Source organism: Rhincodon typus, chromosome 22 (genome assembly GCF_021869965.1).
Source record: "Rhincodon typus isolate 14 chromosome 22, sRhiTyp1.1, whole genome shotgun sequence".
Classification (NCBI taxonomy): Eukaryota; Metazoa; Chordata; class Chondrichthyes; order Orectolobiformes; family Rhincodontidae; genus Rhincodon; species Rhincodon typus.
The window spans coordinates 45977015-45993671 of NC_063353.1; the positions used below are offsets into that span (position 1 = coordinate 45977015).

General features: G+C 42.1%; 1 protein-coding gene across 1 annotated transcript in view; it reads left to right on the forward strand.

Annotated features, from left to right (window-relative positions):
* The window catches only part of camk1da (calcium/calmodulin-dependent protein kinase 1Da), a 395944-nt gene that overhangs the window by 275280 nt on the left and 104007 nt on the right, over positions 1–16657 (forward strand). Inside the window, exons 4-6 of the mRNA XM_048610011.1 lie at positions 2045–2183; positions 7316–7442; positions 9729–9741. Coding sequence (XP_048465968.1) covers positions 2045–2183; positions 7316–7442; positions 9729–9741 — 279 coding nt within the window. The remainder of the gene's footprint in view (positions 1–2044; positions 2184–7315; positions 7443–9728; positions 9742–16657) is intronic.

The following is a 16657-nucleotide window of genomic DNA, read 5'->3' on the forward strand; positions in this document are numbered from 1 at the left end:
GCTTTCTGGAGACATTGAATCAGCATTCATCAGCAAACTTGCTACAAAACTAAACACAAAACCAAGTTGGGTATTTATTTTTTGGGTTATCCTTGTAATTTCCAGATCGATCTCTTCCCCAAAACTCACAAGGCACAGATGAATTAATGTTACATTCTCGAGAGTAAATCAACATTTCCACACTCATGCGCCTCTGGTGTTAGCAATGATTGAGATCTGCAAAGTCCTCTTTTATTGTGAATAACGAACAATAGCTCAGTAATTTCTCCAATCCTTAATGAAAACAGCCTGGCATTCTCAATGAAATCTAGGTGATTTTGTTTCTTAGCTCCATTGGATGGTGGAGTCTATTTCTTCCTTCAGCGATGGTTACTGTCCCTGGTTCTGTACCATGTTGCTGTGAATTGTTGTACACTGTTCTGTATAAGAATTCTCGCAGTGTTATAAAAACAAATCTGATGTTATTATAGGCCATTCGGCTACGTGGGAGTAAGTGCAGATCTTTGAGGCTTGGCACGGTGTGTTGCCCTTTGACCTGCTGAATTGGGACATTGTGGGTTCAATCCCCACTTGAATACGAAGATTCTGGCGGGGCTTAGGAATGAAGATGATTTTAAATTCACCCTCAGATCAGATGTGACCTGGACAGCTGGTGGAACAGACTTGGGGGAGCAGATGGTTGACTCCTGCTTGCATTTCCTGCACGCACATAATCCTGTGGGGCAGGACTGAGTGCGCCCAGTGCTGTCAGCGGTGCTGCCATTTGGATAAGACGTTAAACAGAGGGGAGCGAGATGCCCATTTTAATCCTGTCCAGGAGCGAGTTTGGGTTAAAATCTCACCCCGTGCCAGAGAGGTATAGAGCAGCAGAATCTTCCCAGTCCTTCCTAACATTAATCCCTCAATAAAAACTAGAATAAAGCACTTTTTTCTGATTATTTGCCTCCCCCACAGTCTGTGGGATAGAAAGATAGAAAACAAGAGCAGGAATAGGCCATTCAGCACTTCGATCCTCCCCTACATTCAATGAAATCATGGCTGATCATCCAACTCAGTCCCCTGTTCCCACTTTCTCCCCCCATACCCTTTGATCCCATTTAGCCCTAAGAACCATATCTAACTCCTTGAAATTATTCAATGTTTTGGCCTCAATCCCTTTCTGTGGCAGAGAATTCCACAGGCTCCCCACTCTCTGGATGAAGACACTTCTCCTCAACTCTGTCCCAAATGGCCTACCCTGTATCCTTAGACTGTGACCCCTGGTTGTCAGGAACATGCTTCCTGTGTTTACCCTGACTAGTCTTGTAAGAATATTATTGGTTTATTTGAGACCCACTGCCCCCAATATTCTTCTAGCCTCCAGTGAAGATAGTCCTAACCGATTCAGTATCTCTTTATATGTTGGTCCTACCATCCCAGGAGTCTGTTGAGCCTGATATCTGAAGTACAGTGTACACAATATTGTGAAAAAATGAAATCTGTTTTACAGAGAGATTCAGGGGCATTTGTGCACAAATCACTGAAGGTTGTAGGTCAAGTCGAAAGTGTGATTAACAAGGCTTAAGGAACTCTGGGCTTCTTATACTCACAGAATCCCTACAGTGTGGAAGTAGGCATTTGGCCCATCGAGTCCACACTGAATCTCCAAAAAGCATCCCACCCAGACCCACCCCATCCCTGTAACCTTGCATTCCCCATGGCCAATCCACCTAACCTGCACATCTTTGGACTGTGGGAGGAAACCGGAGCACCCGGAGGAAACCCACGCAGACACAAGGAGAATGTACAGACTCCACACAGACAGTCACCCGAGACTGGGGGGGGGGACTGAACACAGCATCAAGTAGAATGTTGTATCCTGTTCTGGGAACCACCCTCTTAAAAAATAATGTGAAGGTTTGTAGCCTCATAAGTAAGATTTGTATCTATGTCTCGCAGTCAGATAACAGACCAAACCCTCCCCCTCAAGCAAGTAAAACTATGCTTTATGTTGAGAAGAAAAATAAGTTTTAACTTTTCTTTCATCTTTCTGTTTGTTTGCCAGGGTGTCTGGAGGGGAGCTGTTTGACAGGATTGTGGAGAAGGGATTTTACACAGAGAAAGACGCTAGTACTCTGATACGCCAAGTCCTCGATGCTGTGCAATATCTGCATAAAATGTGCATTGTTCATCGAGACTTGAAGGTAGGTTCCTAATGTCCTGTTAGAACTTGCCCATTTGATAAATGTACAAAGTCTTGCGTTGCCAAGAACAGTGATAAGGAGAGGGTTAAAACATAAAGTGAGAGTGTCGTGTTCATGGCTTTTCAAAAATTCCCAATGATTCTTACCCTACCAAGAACTACAACTTGTAAATGGCTGCCAGAGTGGTATTCTTAATCATTTTGTTTTTTCATATCCATAAGAACCATAAGAAAAGATATAGGAGAAGAATTTGGCCATTTGGCCCATCGAGTCTGCTCTGCCATTCAATTATGGCTGATACGTTTCTCAACCCCATTCTCCTGCCTTCTCTCTGTAACCTTTGATACCTTTACTAATCAAGAGGCGATGGTCTAGTGATATTATCGCAGATAACGTTCTGGGCACCCGGGTTCGAATCCCACCATGGCAGGTTGAATTCCATAAACATATCTGGAATTAAGAATCTAATGATGACCATGAATCCATTGCCGATTGTCAGGAAAGACCCATCTGGATCATTAATGTCCTTTGGGGAAGGAAACTGCCATTCTTACCTGGTCTGGTGTACGTATAACTTCAGACCCCCAGGAATGTGGTTGACTCTTAACTGCCCTCTGGGCAATTAGGGATGGGCAATAAATGTTGCCTATCCAGTGACGCCCTCATCCTGTTAATGAATAATAAAAAAAAACCTATCTATCTTTTTCTTAAATACACTCAGTGACTTGGTCACCACAGCCCTCTATGACAATGAGTTCCACAGACTCACCACCCTCTGGTTCTAATTTAAGGGGCACATTAGCCATGGAATTCCACATGGTTTTAACAACTACCAACACTGTACCCCTTCTGCAAAACCAACAGAATGTTCTGGAAAATGGTGAGGGCATGTTTACATTGAGTCTCTACTAATTCTAGAAGTTTCCTAGCTGCTTAGTTGTAGGTGTTCGGAAAGTATGGGTGTAGGGGGGCATTTGAGGGTGAGAGGGCACTGTTGTCAGGGGTTTGAGTAGTGGGACAACAGGAAAGAATCTCCACGTCACTGAGCCAGGAGGAGGGATGTGGGAGGTGGTGTTGGACCCAAGGGCAGGGACTGTCCCCCAACTTAAACCAGAAGTTTTTTCACCCTGAGGTTAGAGAAAGTTGATGATTGTTCCTATCAGCCCTATAATGACAAGGTCCCCCTCTCACTGACGCAACACACTCCAACATCCAAGGGAACCTAATAATATAACAGGTAGGTTGCTTCTTAATAAGCAAGTGAGTAGAGGCAGGAATTTGGAGTCATTAGATCAGCCAAGATCTTGTTGAATGGCAGAGCAGACTCAAGGGTCCAAATGACCTACTTCAGATGCTGGTCCAAAGCATTAAAACAAGCAGAGTCAAAATCTAACACAATACATTCAGTCAAACGTAGCTTGATTCTCTTGATCAGACAAGACTCAGTTGGTAGCTCTCTCTTGTCTCTGAGCAGAAGGTTGTGCCCCAAGACTTAAGGAAAAAAAAAGTCTAGATTGATGCTCTGTTGCAGTACTGAGGGAATGTTGCACTGTCAGAAGTGCCAACTTTCAGATGTGATGTTAAACCGAGGTCCCGTGTGGTCTCTCAATTGGGCATAAAGGATCCCGTGCCATTTTGAAGAAGAGTTAGTTATCCTTATGTCCTGACTGATAATGGTCCCTCCATCAAAATGATGAAAGATGATTATCTTTTCAGATTTTGGCAGCTTGTTGTGAAGAAATTAGCTGCCACGTTTCCTTCATTATATCAGTGACCATGTTGTTGGCTGTAAAGTGCTTTGGAATGGGAATTGAACTGAATTGAACGATTTTTTGTCACTTGCATTGTCCAGAGCTTATTGAAAGTGCTATATCAATACATGTCTCTCTTTGTTTTTGAGAACATTGTCAATGAATGATTGATTTAAAACTGGTTAAACATTAAATTTGTCCTGTCCGTATGAGATTTCGACTGAACTCTAAACTAAATTATGCAACTATTATTGTTGAAGATTTGTTATTCCATCGGTTGGAGCTAACATATGGAGACTGTCACTTCACAACTCCATTCCAACAGAAGAGATTGAGCCAAGGCTTTTTTTTGAATATGGTGATAATCCTGCCACACTGGATCATATTGCAAACATATCTTCCATCATCAGTAATGCTGTTGTATCTTGTTAGTCCCCTATGTCAAGAATAATGCCCTGTGGTAACTTGATGCAACATATTTGTACAGCCTTGATGATATGATCTATTAGCCTAATGACTGTTACAAAAGGTCTTTGTAAAGTGAAATTACTCAAAAATCAGATCATCTAAAATTAATTTCAGAATTAAACAGAGTCGAGGTAATCTGCAATGATTGATACACTGTAGGAGGTTTAAAATTGACCCAACATTTTATATCAGATTACAGGCCTTTGCTTTTCCTCTGCTAACATTTTGTGGGCCAGTCCAGTTTTGCAGTGCCAGCATTTTGCTGTTTTATATGTGATTCTCCTTTTTAAAACCAGATATTGCAGCTTTACACTGCAGCCAGAACTCAATAGGTTGTTCCTCTTGTGTGATGAGCCTCCAGCAATCCAAGTGATCCATGAAGTTACTCAGGCCCCAGTCTTAAAACAACAAATGAATCTGGTAGATTAACTGCATGGTCCTGAGCTATATGTCTGTACCAACAATTTACATTTCTAAAAACCTCCTAAATGCTGTAAAATGGTACTTCACTACTATGTCAGCAAACATAATTTGACACCAAACCACAGAGAATGATATGAGGAGAGACGGGAGATTGGTTGCAAGGAAGGACAGAAGGCAAAGAAGTGGAGAGGTTTAGGGAAAGAATTCCAAAGCTTAGGACTGACGGAGCTGAAAATACTGTCGTGGCAATTAAAATTGAAATGTGCAAAATGTATAATTGGAAGAAAGCAGATTGCTTTGATGGGATTCAGAGATATTAAGAACTGCTGATGCTGGAGTCAGAGATAACACAGTGTGGAGCTGGATGAACACAGCAGGCCAGGCAGCATCAGGGGAGCAGGAAAGCTGGTGTTTCAGGTCGGGACCCCTCTTCAGAAGGGATTGATGTGGAGGTGTTGGACTGGGTTGGACAAGGTCAGATGTCACACGACACCAGGTTATGATCCAACAGGTTTATTTAAAATCACAAGCTTTCAGAGCGCATTTAACGTTGAGATAGACACTTCACCTGATGGAGGAGCAGCACTCCGAAAGCTTGTGATTTCAAATAAACCTGTTGGACCATAACCTGGTGTTGTGTGTGTGTCCTGACTTTGAGGGGATTGTCCATGTTTCAGAGAAGGGGGAGATGTGAGGAGGTGTCGAGTGGCTTAAAAACAAGGGTGACCATTTTAAAATTGAGGTGTTAGTTAATCGGGAGCCAACGTAGATGGACGAGCAGAGGGGCAATGACAAATGGGGCTGGTGTGAGTTTGGATATGATTAGCAAAGCTTACATTAAGCTTTGGGAGGCTGCCCAGGAGGGAATTGAAATATTCAAGACTGCACGTAACAAAGACATGGAGGAGGTTTTCAGCAGCAGCTAGCCTGAGGCAGGGACAGAGGCGAGCAAGGTCATAATGATGAAAGTATCCAGTGATTTTAGTTGTGAAGCGATAAATGCTTTAGTGCTCCCACAGTGACACCTCAATACAGTTCCTGTTCGTCTAACACAAAGGTGGCAAAGAATCTCAATGTCAACATCCATCTGCAAGCTAGAGATTTCTTGGAATGGTTTTACTGATGACAGTGAATGCTAATGATCACATCAGGAGAACTGAATGAGGAAGATCTCATAGCCTGAACACAGCTGGTTTGAGTGGATGTGGCAGTTAACCTAGGATGCAAACGTCTCATTATATTACTTGAAGTGCACATGCCTAATTAAGTTCACTTCCTTCACACTGTCAGTCGTAGTGAATAGATTGAACTGATAATCACTCCAGCATCTAACATCTAAAGCAATCAAACTGAGAAAGGAGACAAACATTAAAGCTATAGGCTTTCTCTTAAACTTCATTCTTAGCATGGGGACATCAATGGCAGAGCTAGCATTTACTGGCCAGCACTAATTACTGCACTGAAGATAGGGGGTGAACTGCCTGCTTGAATATAACTGCACCATTTCAGAGGACAATTAGGAGTAAACCACGATGCTGCGGGACCAGAGTCTCAGATCATAGAATCATAGAATCCCTACAGTGCAGGAAGCAGGCTATTCGGTCCATCGAGTCCACAACAAGCCTCCAAAGAGCATCCCACCTAGACCCAGCCCCCTGTAACCCTGCATTTCCCATGACCAATCCATCTAACCTGCACGTCTTTAAACCAAATGGGCCAGACTGGCTCAGGACAGCAGATTTCCTTCCCAAAAAGACATTAATTTCATGGTCACTGCAATTCACTCTTTATTCATAATTTAATATTTCTCTTTAAAATTCTCCTGCTGAATGCTGAAATTGGAGCTGACACTTCTAATCCACAGGTAAACTAACCTTCAGTTTTAAATGAAAGAACTCGAACATCCCAGCATGTTTAGTTTAAAAATAGAAGCCTTTCAGTGAGGCAAGTCAGTGGCATAGTGATAATGCCATAGGGTTGATAATCCAGGACTCTAGGGTTATATCAGGGGTTATAGGCTCGAATCTCATCATGGCAGATGGTGATTTTTCACTTCAGTTTAAAAAAAAAACTCAAGTTAACAATCTAGCCAAATGGTGGCTGTGTAAACACTGTTGATTGTCATAAACACCCATCTGGTTCACTAATGTCCTTCAGGAAATCTTCCACCTTTACATGATCTGGTCCAGACTGTAACATTGTAGTTGGCTCTAAACAGCTATCTGGCCAGTTAGGGATGGGACTAAATACTGGTCTGGCCAGTGAGACCCACATCTCATTCTGGAGACTGCATTGACCTCTTTCTGGGAAAACCTGCAGCCAGAAAGTCTGTTCCTTCCACAGCAACCCAGTTACGGGCTGTGGATCACCTTCAAACAAGAGCTTCTCATCAATGCTACCTTTCATCTCATAATCATTAATTTTATTTTCACTCCCAATAGAAGAAGATTGAAGTAGTCTTGTGTGTTTTCTTCTCAAATCTTTACTCAGCCAGAAAACCTCTTGTACTTCAGCCCTGACGAAGAATCCAAAATTATGATCAGTGATTTTGGTTTGTCCAAAATGGAAGGCACGGGGGATGTTATGTCTACGGCGTGTGGTACCCCAGGCTATGTGGGTAAGTGACTTCCTTGAAAAAAGATCTTCTGGATGGTTCTGTGTGTACAAAAGCATTTAATAGATTTTATATTTTATTTCATAGACAGGAAACACTATAAGGAAAACATAGTCCAGTATAGCACAGGACCACACCCTTCGGCCCACAATGTCTGTGCCGAACAAGATGCCATTCTAAACTAATCTAAACTAAACTAAACTAACCTGCACGTGGTCCATATCCTTCTATTCCCTGCTTGTTCATGTGTCTGTCTAAATCCCTCTTAAATATTGCAATTGTATATGCTTCTACCATCTCCCTTGGCAGCATGTTCCAGGCACCTACCACCTTCAGTGTAGTAAACTTGCCTCGCACATCTCCTTTAAACTTGCCCCGTCTCACCTTAAACCTATGCCACCTAATATTTGACATTTTCACCCTGGGAAAAAGACTCTGACTATCCACCAGATTTGATCCTGCAATCTCCTGATCAAAACTCGATTACCACCAAAACTGGACGTTATACCCATTAGACCATGTGACCAGCTAAAATCAGCCACTAGAATGGGCCTTATTACCAACCTGGTCTTGTTGCAACACAAAATTCAAGAAAATCCACATTCAGCATGTTAGCTAAAATTCACAAGACAGGCTGTGTTCCCAGATCAGCGTTTCCTTTTGTGCAATGTGGACGTCACTGGCTTGGTCCAACATTTATTGCCTGTCCATAGTTGCCCTCTTGAGAAGGTGCTTTCTTGAACCGCTGCAGTCCATGTGCTATAGGTTGACCCACAATGTCATTAGGAAGGGAATTCCAGGATTCTGACCCAAGAGCACTGAAGAAGCTGCCATATACTTCCAAGTCAGGATGGTGAGTGGCTCGGAGGGGAACTTGCAGGGGGTGGTGTTCTGATGTATCCGCTGCCCTTGTCCTTCCAAATGGAATACTGTGAATACTTTTGGGCTTTTATCTAAGGAAAGATTTAATCGCATTGGAGGCAGTCTAAGGAACATCCACTAGGTTGAGCCCAGGTATGGAGGGTCAGTGTTAGGAGAGGTCCACATTCCAAGTTAGAAGAATGAAAGGTGATTTTATTGAAATGAAATGTAAATACTGCCAATTGTTGCAAAAACCCAACAAAGAACAAAGAACAAAGAAAATTACAGCACAGGAACAGGCCCTTCGGCCCTCCAAGCCTGCGCCGATCCAGATCCTCTATCTGAACCTGTCGCCCATTTTCCAAGGATCTGTATCCCTCTGCTCCCTGCCCATTCATGTATCTGTCTAGCTACATCTTAAATGACGCTATCGTGCCTACCTCTACCATCTCCGCTGGCAACGCGTTCCAGGCACGCACCACCCTCTACGTACAGTACTTTCCACGCATATCTCCCTTAAACTTTTCCCCTCTCACCTTGAAATTGTGACTCCTAGTAATTTAGGGAAAGAAATCTTACCTGGTCTGGCCTACATGTGTCTCCAGACCCACAATAATGGAGATTAACTCTGAACTTGCCCTCTGAACAATTAGGGATGGGCAATAACTGTTGGCCCCAACCAACAACATTCACATCCTGAATGAACTCTCAAAAAAACAAGATTCTTAAGGGACTTGGCAGGGTAGGTGCTGAGAGGTAGTTTCCCCTTGTGGGAGCGTCTAGGACCGGAGAGCATAATCTCAGAGTAAGAGAGCCCCCCATTTAAGACAGAGATAAGGAGGAATTCTTTCTCTCAGAGGGAAGTGTATCTGTAGAATTCTTTACCACAGAGGGCTGTCGAGTCTGAGTCATTAAGTATATTCAAGGCTGAAATAGACTGATTTTTAATCAGGAAAGGAATCAAAAGTTATAGAGAAATGCAGGAAAGTGAAGTTGAGGATTGTCAGATTAGTCATGACCTCATTGAATGGCACAGCAGAATAATGTGGATTGGTAGATGATAATACTTTTCTCAATAATTTCACTGACAAAACAGAATAATGTGGATTGATAGATGATAATACTTTTCTCAATAATTTCACTGACAAAACAGAATAATGTGGATTATTCTGCTTTGCCAATGTAATTATTGAGAAAAGTATTATCATCTACTCAATCTGCTCTAATTTAGCAGGTTTGTTTCGGAGGTCAGAATTATAGAATGATATGGCACGGAAGAAGGTGATTTAGCCCACTGTGTTCATATTGCTTTTCAAATAATCCTCAGCTCTGGCATGTCAGTGTTTTGCCCTTTGCGAAAATTTCTTGCCACTGAGAGAGAATTTTCCAAATCTGACTTGATATCTGGTGCATGTTGTTTGAAAACAGCTTTCTGCACAGGGTAGGTGTTTTACTATTCTGTTTCAAAGTGTTAGAAATGCATTTCGGAGGCACAGAAAGTGTTTCTTTTTATTTGAAGTGTCAGCAAGCTATTATTTTCTTAATTTTTCACCTGTAACCTGTGAGGTCTTGGTTATAGCTGGTCACCAGTGAATTTAAAGCTAGCGTCCTTCATTCCTCCCCCACCCCGATCAAAAATTCACCTCACGGGGCAAGATATATCCAGCCCCAAGTTAGGGTAATAATTGGCTGTTTGGAAATATCACATAGCAGCCTGAGGTGATTGATCTTTATTAATTTTTTTGTCTCAGTTAAGACAGTAAATAATCATAGAATCAAACACTACAGTTTGAGATGTTTACAGGCAAATGGCCCACTCACTACCCTTAAAGATGGGCATTTCCACTGATATTTATCTTCCACTGAGTTCTGTATCTTACAAAATCTTTGTCTCTGAAACATAGTAGCGAAACATATTCTTTAAAGAAACTAAATCATGCTCAGATCATTCTGTCCCAAATTATATAATAAGTTCTAACAGATTTGATTTGGTTTGATTTATTTATTACTGCCACATGTACTGAGATACAGTGAAAAGTATTGTTTTGCGTGTTATCCAGGCAAATGCTACCTTACATAAGTACATCAGGGTAATAGAACAGAATGCAGAATATAGTGTTACAGCTACAGAGAAGGTGCAGAGACAGACCAACTCTAATATATGAGAGGTCCGTTCATGAGTCTGATAACAGCGGGGAAGAAGCTGTTCTTGAATCTGTTGGTATGTGCTTTCAAATTTTTGTATCTTCTGCCTGACGGAAGAGGGTGGAAGAGAATATAATCGGGGTGGGAGGCACCTTTGATTATTTTCGTTGCTTCCCTGAGACAGTGGGAAGTGTAGACAAAGTCAGTGGATGGAAGGCTGGTTTTTCCAATGGACTGGGCTGCGTTCATAACTCTCCGTAGTTTCTTGCAGTCTTGGGCAGAGCAGTTGCCTACCCTGCAGTGATGCATTAGACAGGCTGCTTTCTGTGGTGCATCTATAAACATTGGTAACGTATACTGAGTAAAATTTAAAGCATCACTGATTTCCTGATAAAGTACCAGGCTGTCTTTGGTATCAAATTATCATGTGAGAACATCCAAACTGATATCTCAAACTTATATCATGGAGCAAATCTCACAGTCTAACTTTATCCTTACCTGAGAGCAAAAATAACTGCAGAAAAAATCATACAGTGCTTGAGGAATGGTCATTTCTAACTTTTTTGCCTTGAAGTTTTGGGGATACATATTCTTGCTTTGTCTACTTTTTTCCTTCTGTCTTTAACGGCTTCAGGTCTAGCTTAATCCATACTACACCTTCCAAACCCACTACCTCAATCATTGAGGAGGACAGGGGCAGCAGGTACATGGGAAAGCCATCCCCTGCAAGTTCCCCTCTGAGCCACACAGCATCCTGCCTTGGAAATATATTGCCATTCCTTACTGTCACTGGGTTAAAATCCTGGGACTCCATCCATAACAGCATTGCAGGCTGCAAGGACTGCAGTAGTTACAGGCAGAAGGCTCATCTGATGCTGTTTGTGACCAACAATAAATACTGGCCTAGACAGTGACACCGGTTTCACTTGCAAAGAAAGAAAAGTGTAATTTAAACACTTTATTTAATCTTCCTACCTCGTTTTATGCTCTTTTTAAACATTCGCTCGCAGGATTTGGGTGTCACTGGCTGGTGCAGCATTTATTGCCCCGTCCCTAGTTGCTCCTTGAGAAGGTGGGGGTGAGCTGCCTTCTTGAACCGTTGCAGTCCATGTGCTGTAGGTTGACCCACAATGTCCTGAGGGAGGGAGTTCCAGGATTTTAACCCAGCGACACTGAAGGGACAGCGATGTATTTCCAAATCAGGATAGTGAATGTTCTGGAGAGGAACTTGCAGGCAGTGGTGTTCCCATCTTTCTGTTGCCCTTGTCCTTCTAGATGGAAGTGGTCATGGGTTTGAAGCATGATATCTAAGGAGCCGTGGTGAATTCCTGCAGTGCATTTTGTAGATAGTTCACACTGCTGCTACTAAGCATTGGTGGTTGGGGAATTATCACTATTCCTTACCTGATATGATCAGAATTTAATTCTCTGTATCAGTGCTACAACGTAACTAGTTGCTGAGCAGTATTGGGGAGAAAGGACTGAGGGGAGTTTCTTGTTTAGAGGAGGAATGAATTTCCTCCAAACCATCCCTGTGGACAAGGGTATTCCTAACAATGGGTGAGATTGGCACCTGCACTGAGGAGCTGTTATGGGAGCCAGGCTCATATGATGAGTGCATACAGAGTGAACCATCAAGTCTCACAAAGACCTCATTACATAGAACTTTACTCTTCACTGGCTTTTTCTTGTTTTACAGCTTTGGCCAGGTTTCCATGACAATCATTTGAGCACAAAGATGTAAATCAAGCTTGATTTATATTCAGTCACCCTTTCAACAGAGGAGCAATATTCAGGTCTAGATTTGAAAGAATTTTCTTTATGGTAGTTGAAAGGAGATGAAAAGCAGATTTCAGATCTGCAAATAATCAGCAAGCTAATGGAAAACAACTGTATGAAGTCAGATCTAATTTTGACAATGTTCAGGTTTGTTACTGTAGTGAATACTCCAAATGGTGTAAAAAGGGAAACACAGCAAATGGTTTTTCCTGGTTTATCATAATCCTAACTGCAGTTGATTCTCGAGTGATGACACCCAAACAAGGCAATGTGCTCGATTCAGACCGTTCAATGAAATTGGGAGAATTGTCTTAAAGCTTTTTGATTGAGATAGCTGGATAAAACTCCAGGAATATCATGAGGCTATGTAACTCAGTGGGAAAGTGCATGAGGATTTATTCAGTTTGGTGTGAATGTGTTTCTGGACCTCACTGAGCCTGTAGCTTCCTCCAATCTGAAGTCCCACAGCAGTAACTGTTAAGGACATACAAAATAACAAGTGTCAGGGAACATCCTCAGTGATCACCACTACCCCACCTACACACACATGCACGTGCATGCGCACACACACACACACACACACACATACCCACTCATACACATGCACACACACTCACATGCACACTGACACACGCGCACACGCACACACACACTCTCACACAGACACACACTCATACACACACTCTCTTGCACACACACACGCACACAAACACATATACACGCACTCACACAAACACATATACATTTACTCTCACAGACATATGCACACACGCATGCATACATACACACACAAACACACACAAACATGTACTCACACACATGCACACATAAGCGCGCGCGCGCACGCACACACACACACACACACACACACACACACACACACACAGTTCCACCTATTTAATCACAAACACAATTGAATTTCCAAACACGCCCATTTCCTCAAACCCGCCTTGAAATGTTCCCCTGCACAGCAATAGAGGCTCGGCCATAATTCCGTAGAATGGCTGAGTGGGTTTGAGGGGCTGAATGGCCCTCTCCTGCTCCTATTTCTTAACCCTTCCTGCACCCTGGCACAGCTAAAACAGCAAAGGAACTATCATACTTTGGATTGTTACAGTTATTGTTGAACCTCATAATGGTTTAAGCTTGAGATTGACTAAGTTTTACACATTGTAAAGTCTGAGTGTTTGAATCATTGGATATTATTCTTTGCGAGCAGCTTGGTTGTGAGGATGCAGTTTTATACGCGAGATGATTTGTGTGTTATTTTAATGGGATTATAATGGGATTATAACCAGCAGGGTAGAATGATGGCATTGAATAAGTTCATTACATAACCAGATGTGTTTCCAGTTCAAACATTTGAGGTGTCTCTAACAGCTCCCAGGATTGCCACACATATGATCCTGAAAGGCAGACCAAACCCAATATCCAAGCTGGCGTTGAATTGGAGCCACGGTAGACAGAGTTTGTTAATTTTGCCTCTGCCTTGGCACAATCCTAAAGCTCCTGCTTGAATCCTGCATCCACATTACCATTAAGAATGATGAGTGTTGTTAACATCATGTACCATGTGTTTTATGCCACAGCAGAATTGGTATAAGATCCAAACAGATGCAACTCCATAACAATAACATCCATTGCTTTCATTAAATTAATATTTGTTCTTTATTTATTCATGGATATAGGTATTGCAGGCCATTAACATTTATTTCTTGGCCTTAATTGCCCTGGAGGAGGTGGTGATGAAACACCTTCTTGAACCATTAGGGTGCAGGAACCCCCACAGTACTTTTAGGGAGGGAATTCCAGGATTTTTTGACACAGAAGGAACTGCAATTTATTTCCAAGTCAGGATGGCGAGTGGCTTGGAGGAGAACTTACAGGTGATGGTGTTCCCATGTATCTGCTGTCTTCTAGATGGTAGAGGTCATGGTTTTGGAGGGAGATGTTGTAGATGGAACACAGTCATGGCCCTGTGCTTAATGATTGAAGGATTGAACGTTGAAGATGGTAGACGAACTGCCAATCAAGTGGGCTGCTTTGTCCTGATGGTGTTGAGCTTCTTGAGTTTTGTTGGGGCTGCACTTATCCAGGCAAGTGGGGAGTATTCCATCACACTCCTGATTTGTGCCCTGTAGGTGGTCGATAGGTTTTGGGGAGTCAGGAGGTGAAATGCTCAACACAGAATCCCCAACTTCTGACTTGTTCTTATAGCCACATTATTTGGGGAGGCAATGGCCTAATGGTATTATCGCTGGACTGTTAATCCAGAGACCCAGATAACATTCTGAGGACCTGGGTTCAAATCCTGCCATGGCAGATGAAGGAATTTGAATTCAATAAATATCTGGAATTAAGAGTCTAATGATGACCATGATTCATTGTCAATTGTTGGGAAAAACCCATCTGGTTCACCAATGTTCTTTAGGGAAGGAAACTGCCATCCTTACCTGGTCTGGCCTACATGTGACTCCAGACCCACGGCAATGCAGTTGACTCTAAACTGCCCACTGGGCAATTAGGAATGGGCAATAAATGCTGCCTAGCCAGCAACGCCCTCATCCTGTGAATGAATTAAAAAAAAGATGCCATTGTTCCTTCACATCTGACAAAATGATGACAGTCACCTTTATGGTCTAACCAGAAGAGTCTTGTTGAGTAAACATTATGAAGTTTATTGCGTTGCAGCAACTGTGTACAGATTGCATGTGTATGAATTATATTATTACAGAGATTACTAGGAGCACAGGAGCATCTTGTGAGTTTTCTACAAACATCTTCTTTACTCTCTAAAAGTCTCTGTATGATCATATCACTGGGTGATGCTTACTGCACTCAATCAAGTATTAACCTTTTCAGACCCTTCCCAGACCCATATAGAGTATGAAATTGGTCCAGTTAAGTTTTTAGTTAATTGTAACCCCAAAATTTTGATGGTGGGGGATTCAATGGTGATCATGCCATTGAATGTCAATTACAGGAAAATGATTAGATTTTCACTTGTTGAAGATGCTTATTGACTGGTACTTGTGTGGCATCAATGTGACATCGATCATTTGTCAGCCAAATCTGGATATTGTCCAGATCTTGTTGCATTTGAACATGGACTGCTTCAGTATCTGAGAAGTCCCGAATGGTGCTGAACATTGTGCAATCATCTGTGAACATCCCCACTTCTGACCTTGTGATGGAGGGAAGGTCATGATGAAGTAGCTGAAGATGGTTGGGTTTACGATATTACCCTGAGGAACCTCTGCAATGAGTTTTCAATCTAAACTGTCAGTACAGAGGTTGGAAACATGAGGGATATTTGTGATAGGGATGATCTTTATCCTACTACTTTAAAAGAGATTGAGGTAATATTTCCCGACCATCAGGTTACATCCTCTCTTATATAGATCATCTGTTTTTCATCTTTTCTCAAGGTTCACATTCGAATGATATGTTCGTTTTAAAAGTATGGCCTCCTTGCTTTTTGGAATTTTTCTATCTATCTCTTTGAAAAGTAACTCTCAGACTGGCATCCTAACAACCTGGAGAGGTCCAGCTGGGAAACTCTGGTATCAGTTGAGCACAACTGATCCTAAGCTGTATTTTTGGAGTTGACAGTCAATGAGTTTTTGGCAATGCTTTGAACCTGTTTTGGAGAAAGGTTTCCAGACCAAATGGCTGACGATCAGACATTACTTAATATCAATGACCAATAGCTGGATGAGAATCTCTGAAGCATTTCCATTAAGATTTGAACTTTGGCAAATTTCTTGTTGTTTGAATCTTTGCCCTGACTCAATATTTTGGAATTGTATTCTAAGAAGAGATTGCTGCTTCATCACAAAGACAACTTTTATTTGTTTTTCAGAGTCATACTCTGCTCCAGTAGCTGTCAAGATGGCTTCACTGTACCTCCAGAGAAGACATGGAAGAGCTTTTGGAATGTTCTTAATTTTTTTTTGCGATGCTATAGCATGTATTAAGCTGTACATCAGAAAACAGAGAGAACATTGTAAGCTCAGATTGTGTCAGTCAATGTTACATCACAATCACCAAACTAGCCCAGCAACAATACCAATTTAATGATGAATGAAAGAGTACAGAGAGGGAACAGCTGTCATCTATACCTAGCAAAGACAATAGCTGAAAGACTAATTGATGACTGGCAAGGGGAAAATAGGAAAACTTGGATTAATGCATGGCTTGGCTCTGAGTCTACATTTTACCTTGGAAACCCTTAACCATCATATTGAAAGCATATAATCTTGAGATGACTATGAGTATTCATTTCTCAGTTTGGTACTGACAGCAAAGAGATTGGTGATGACTACAATGGGAAAAAAAGGCATCTCTGGGACCTTAGACAACAAGGTGCAGGGCTGGATGAACACAGCAGGCCAAGCAGCATCATAGGAGCAGAGAGGCTGACGTTTCGGGCC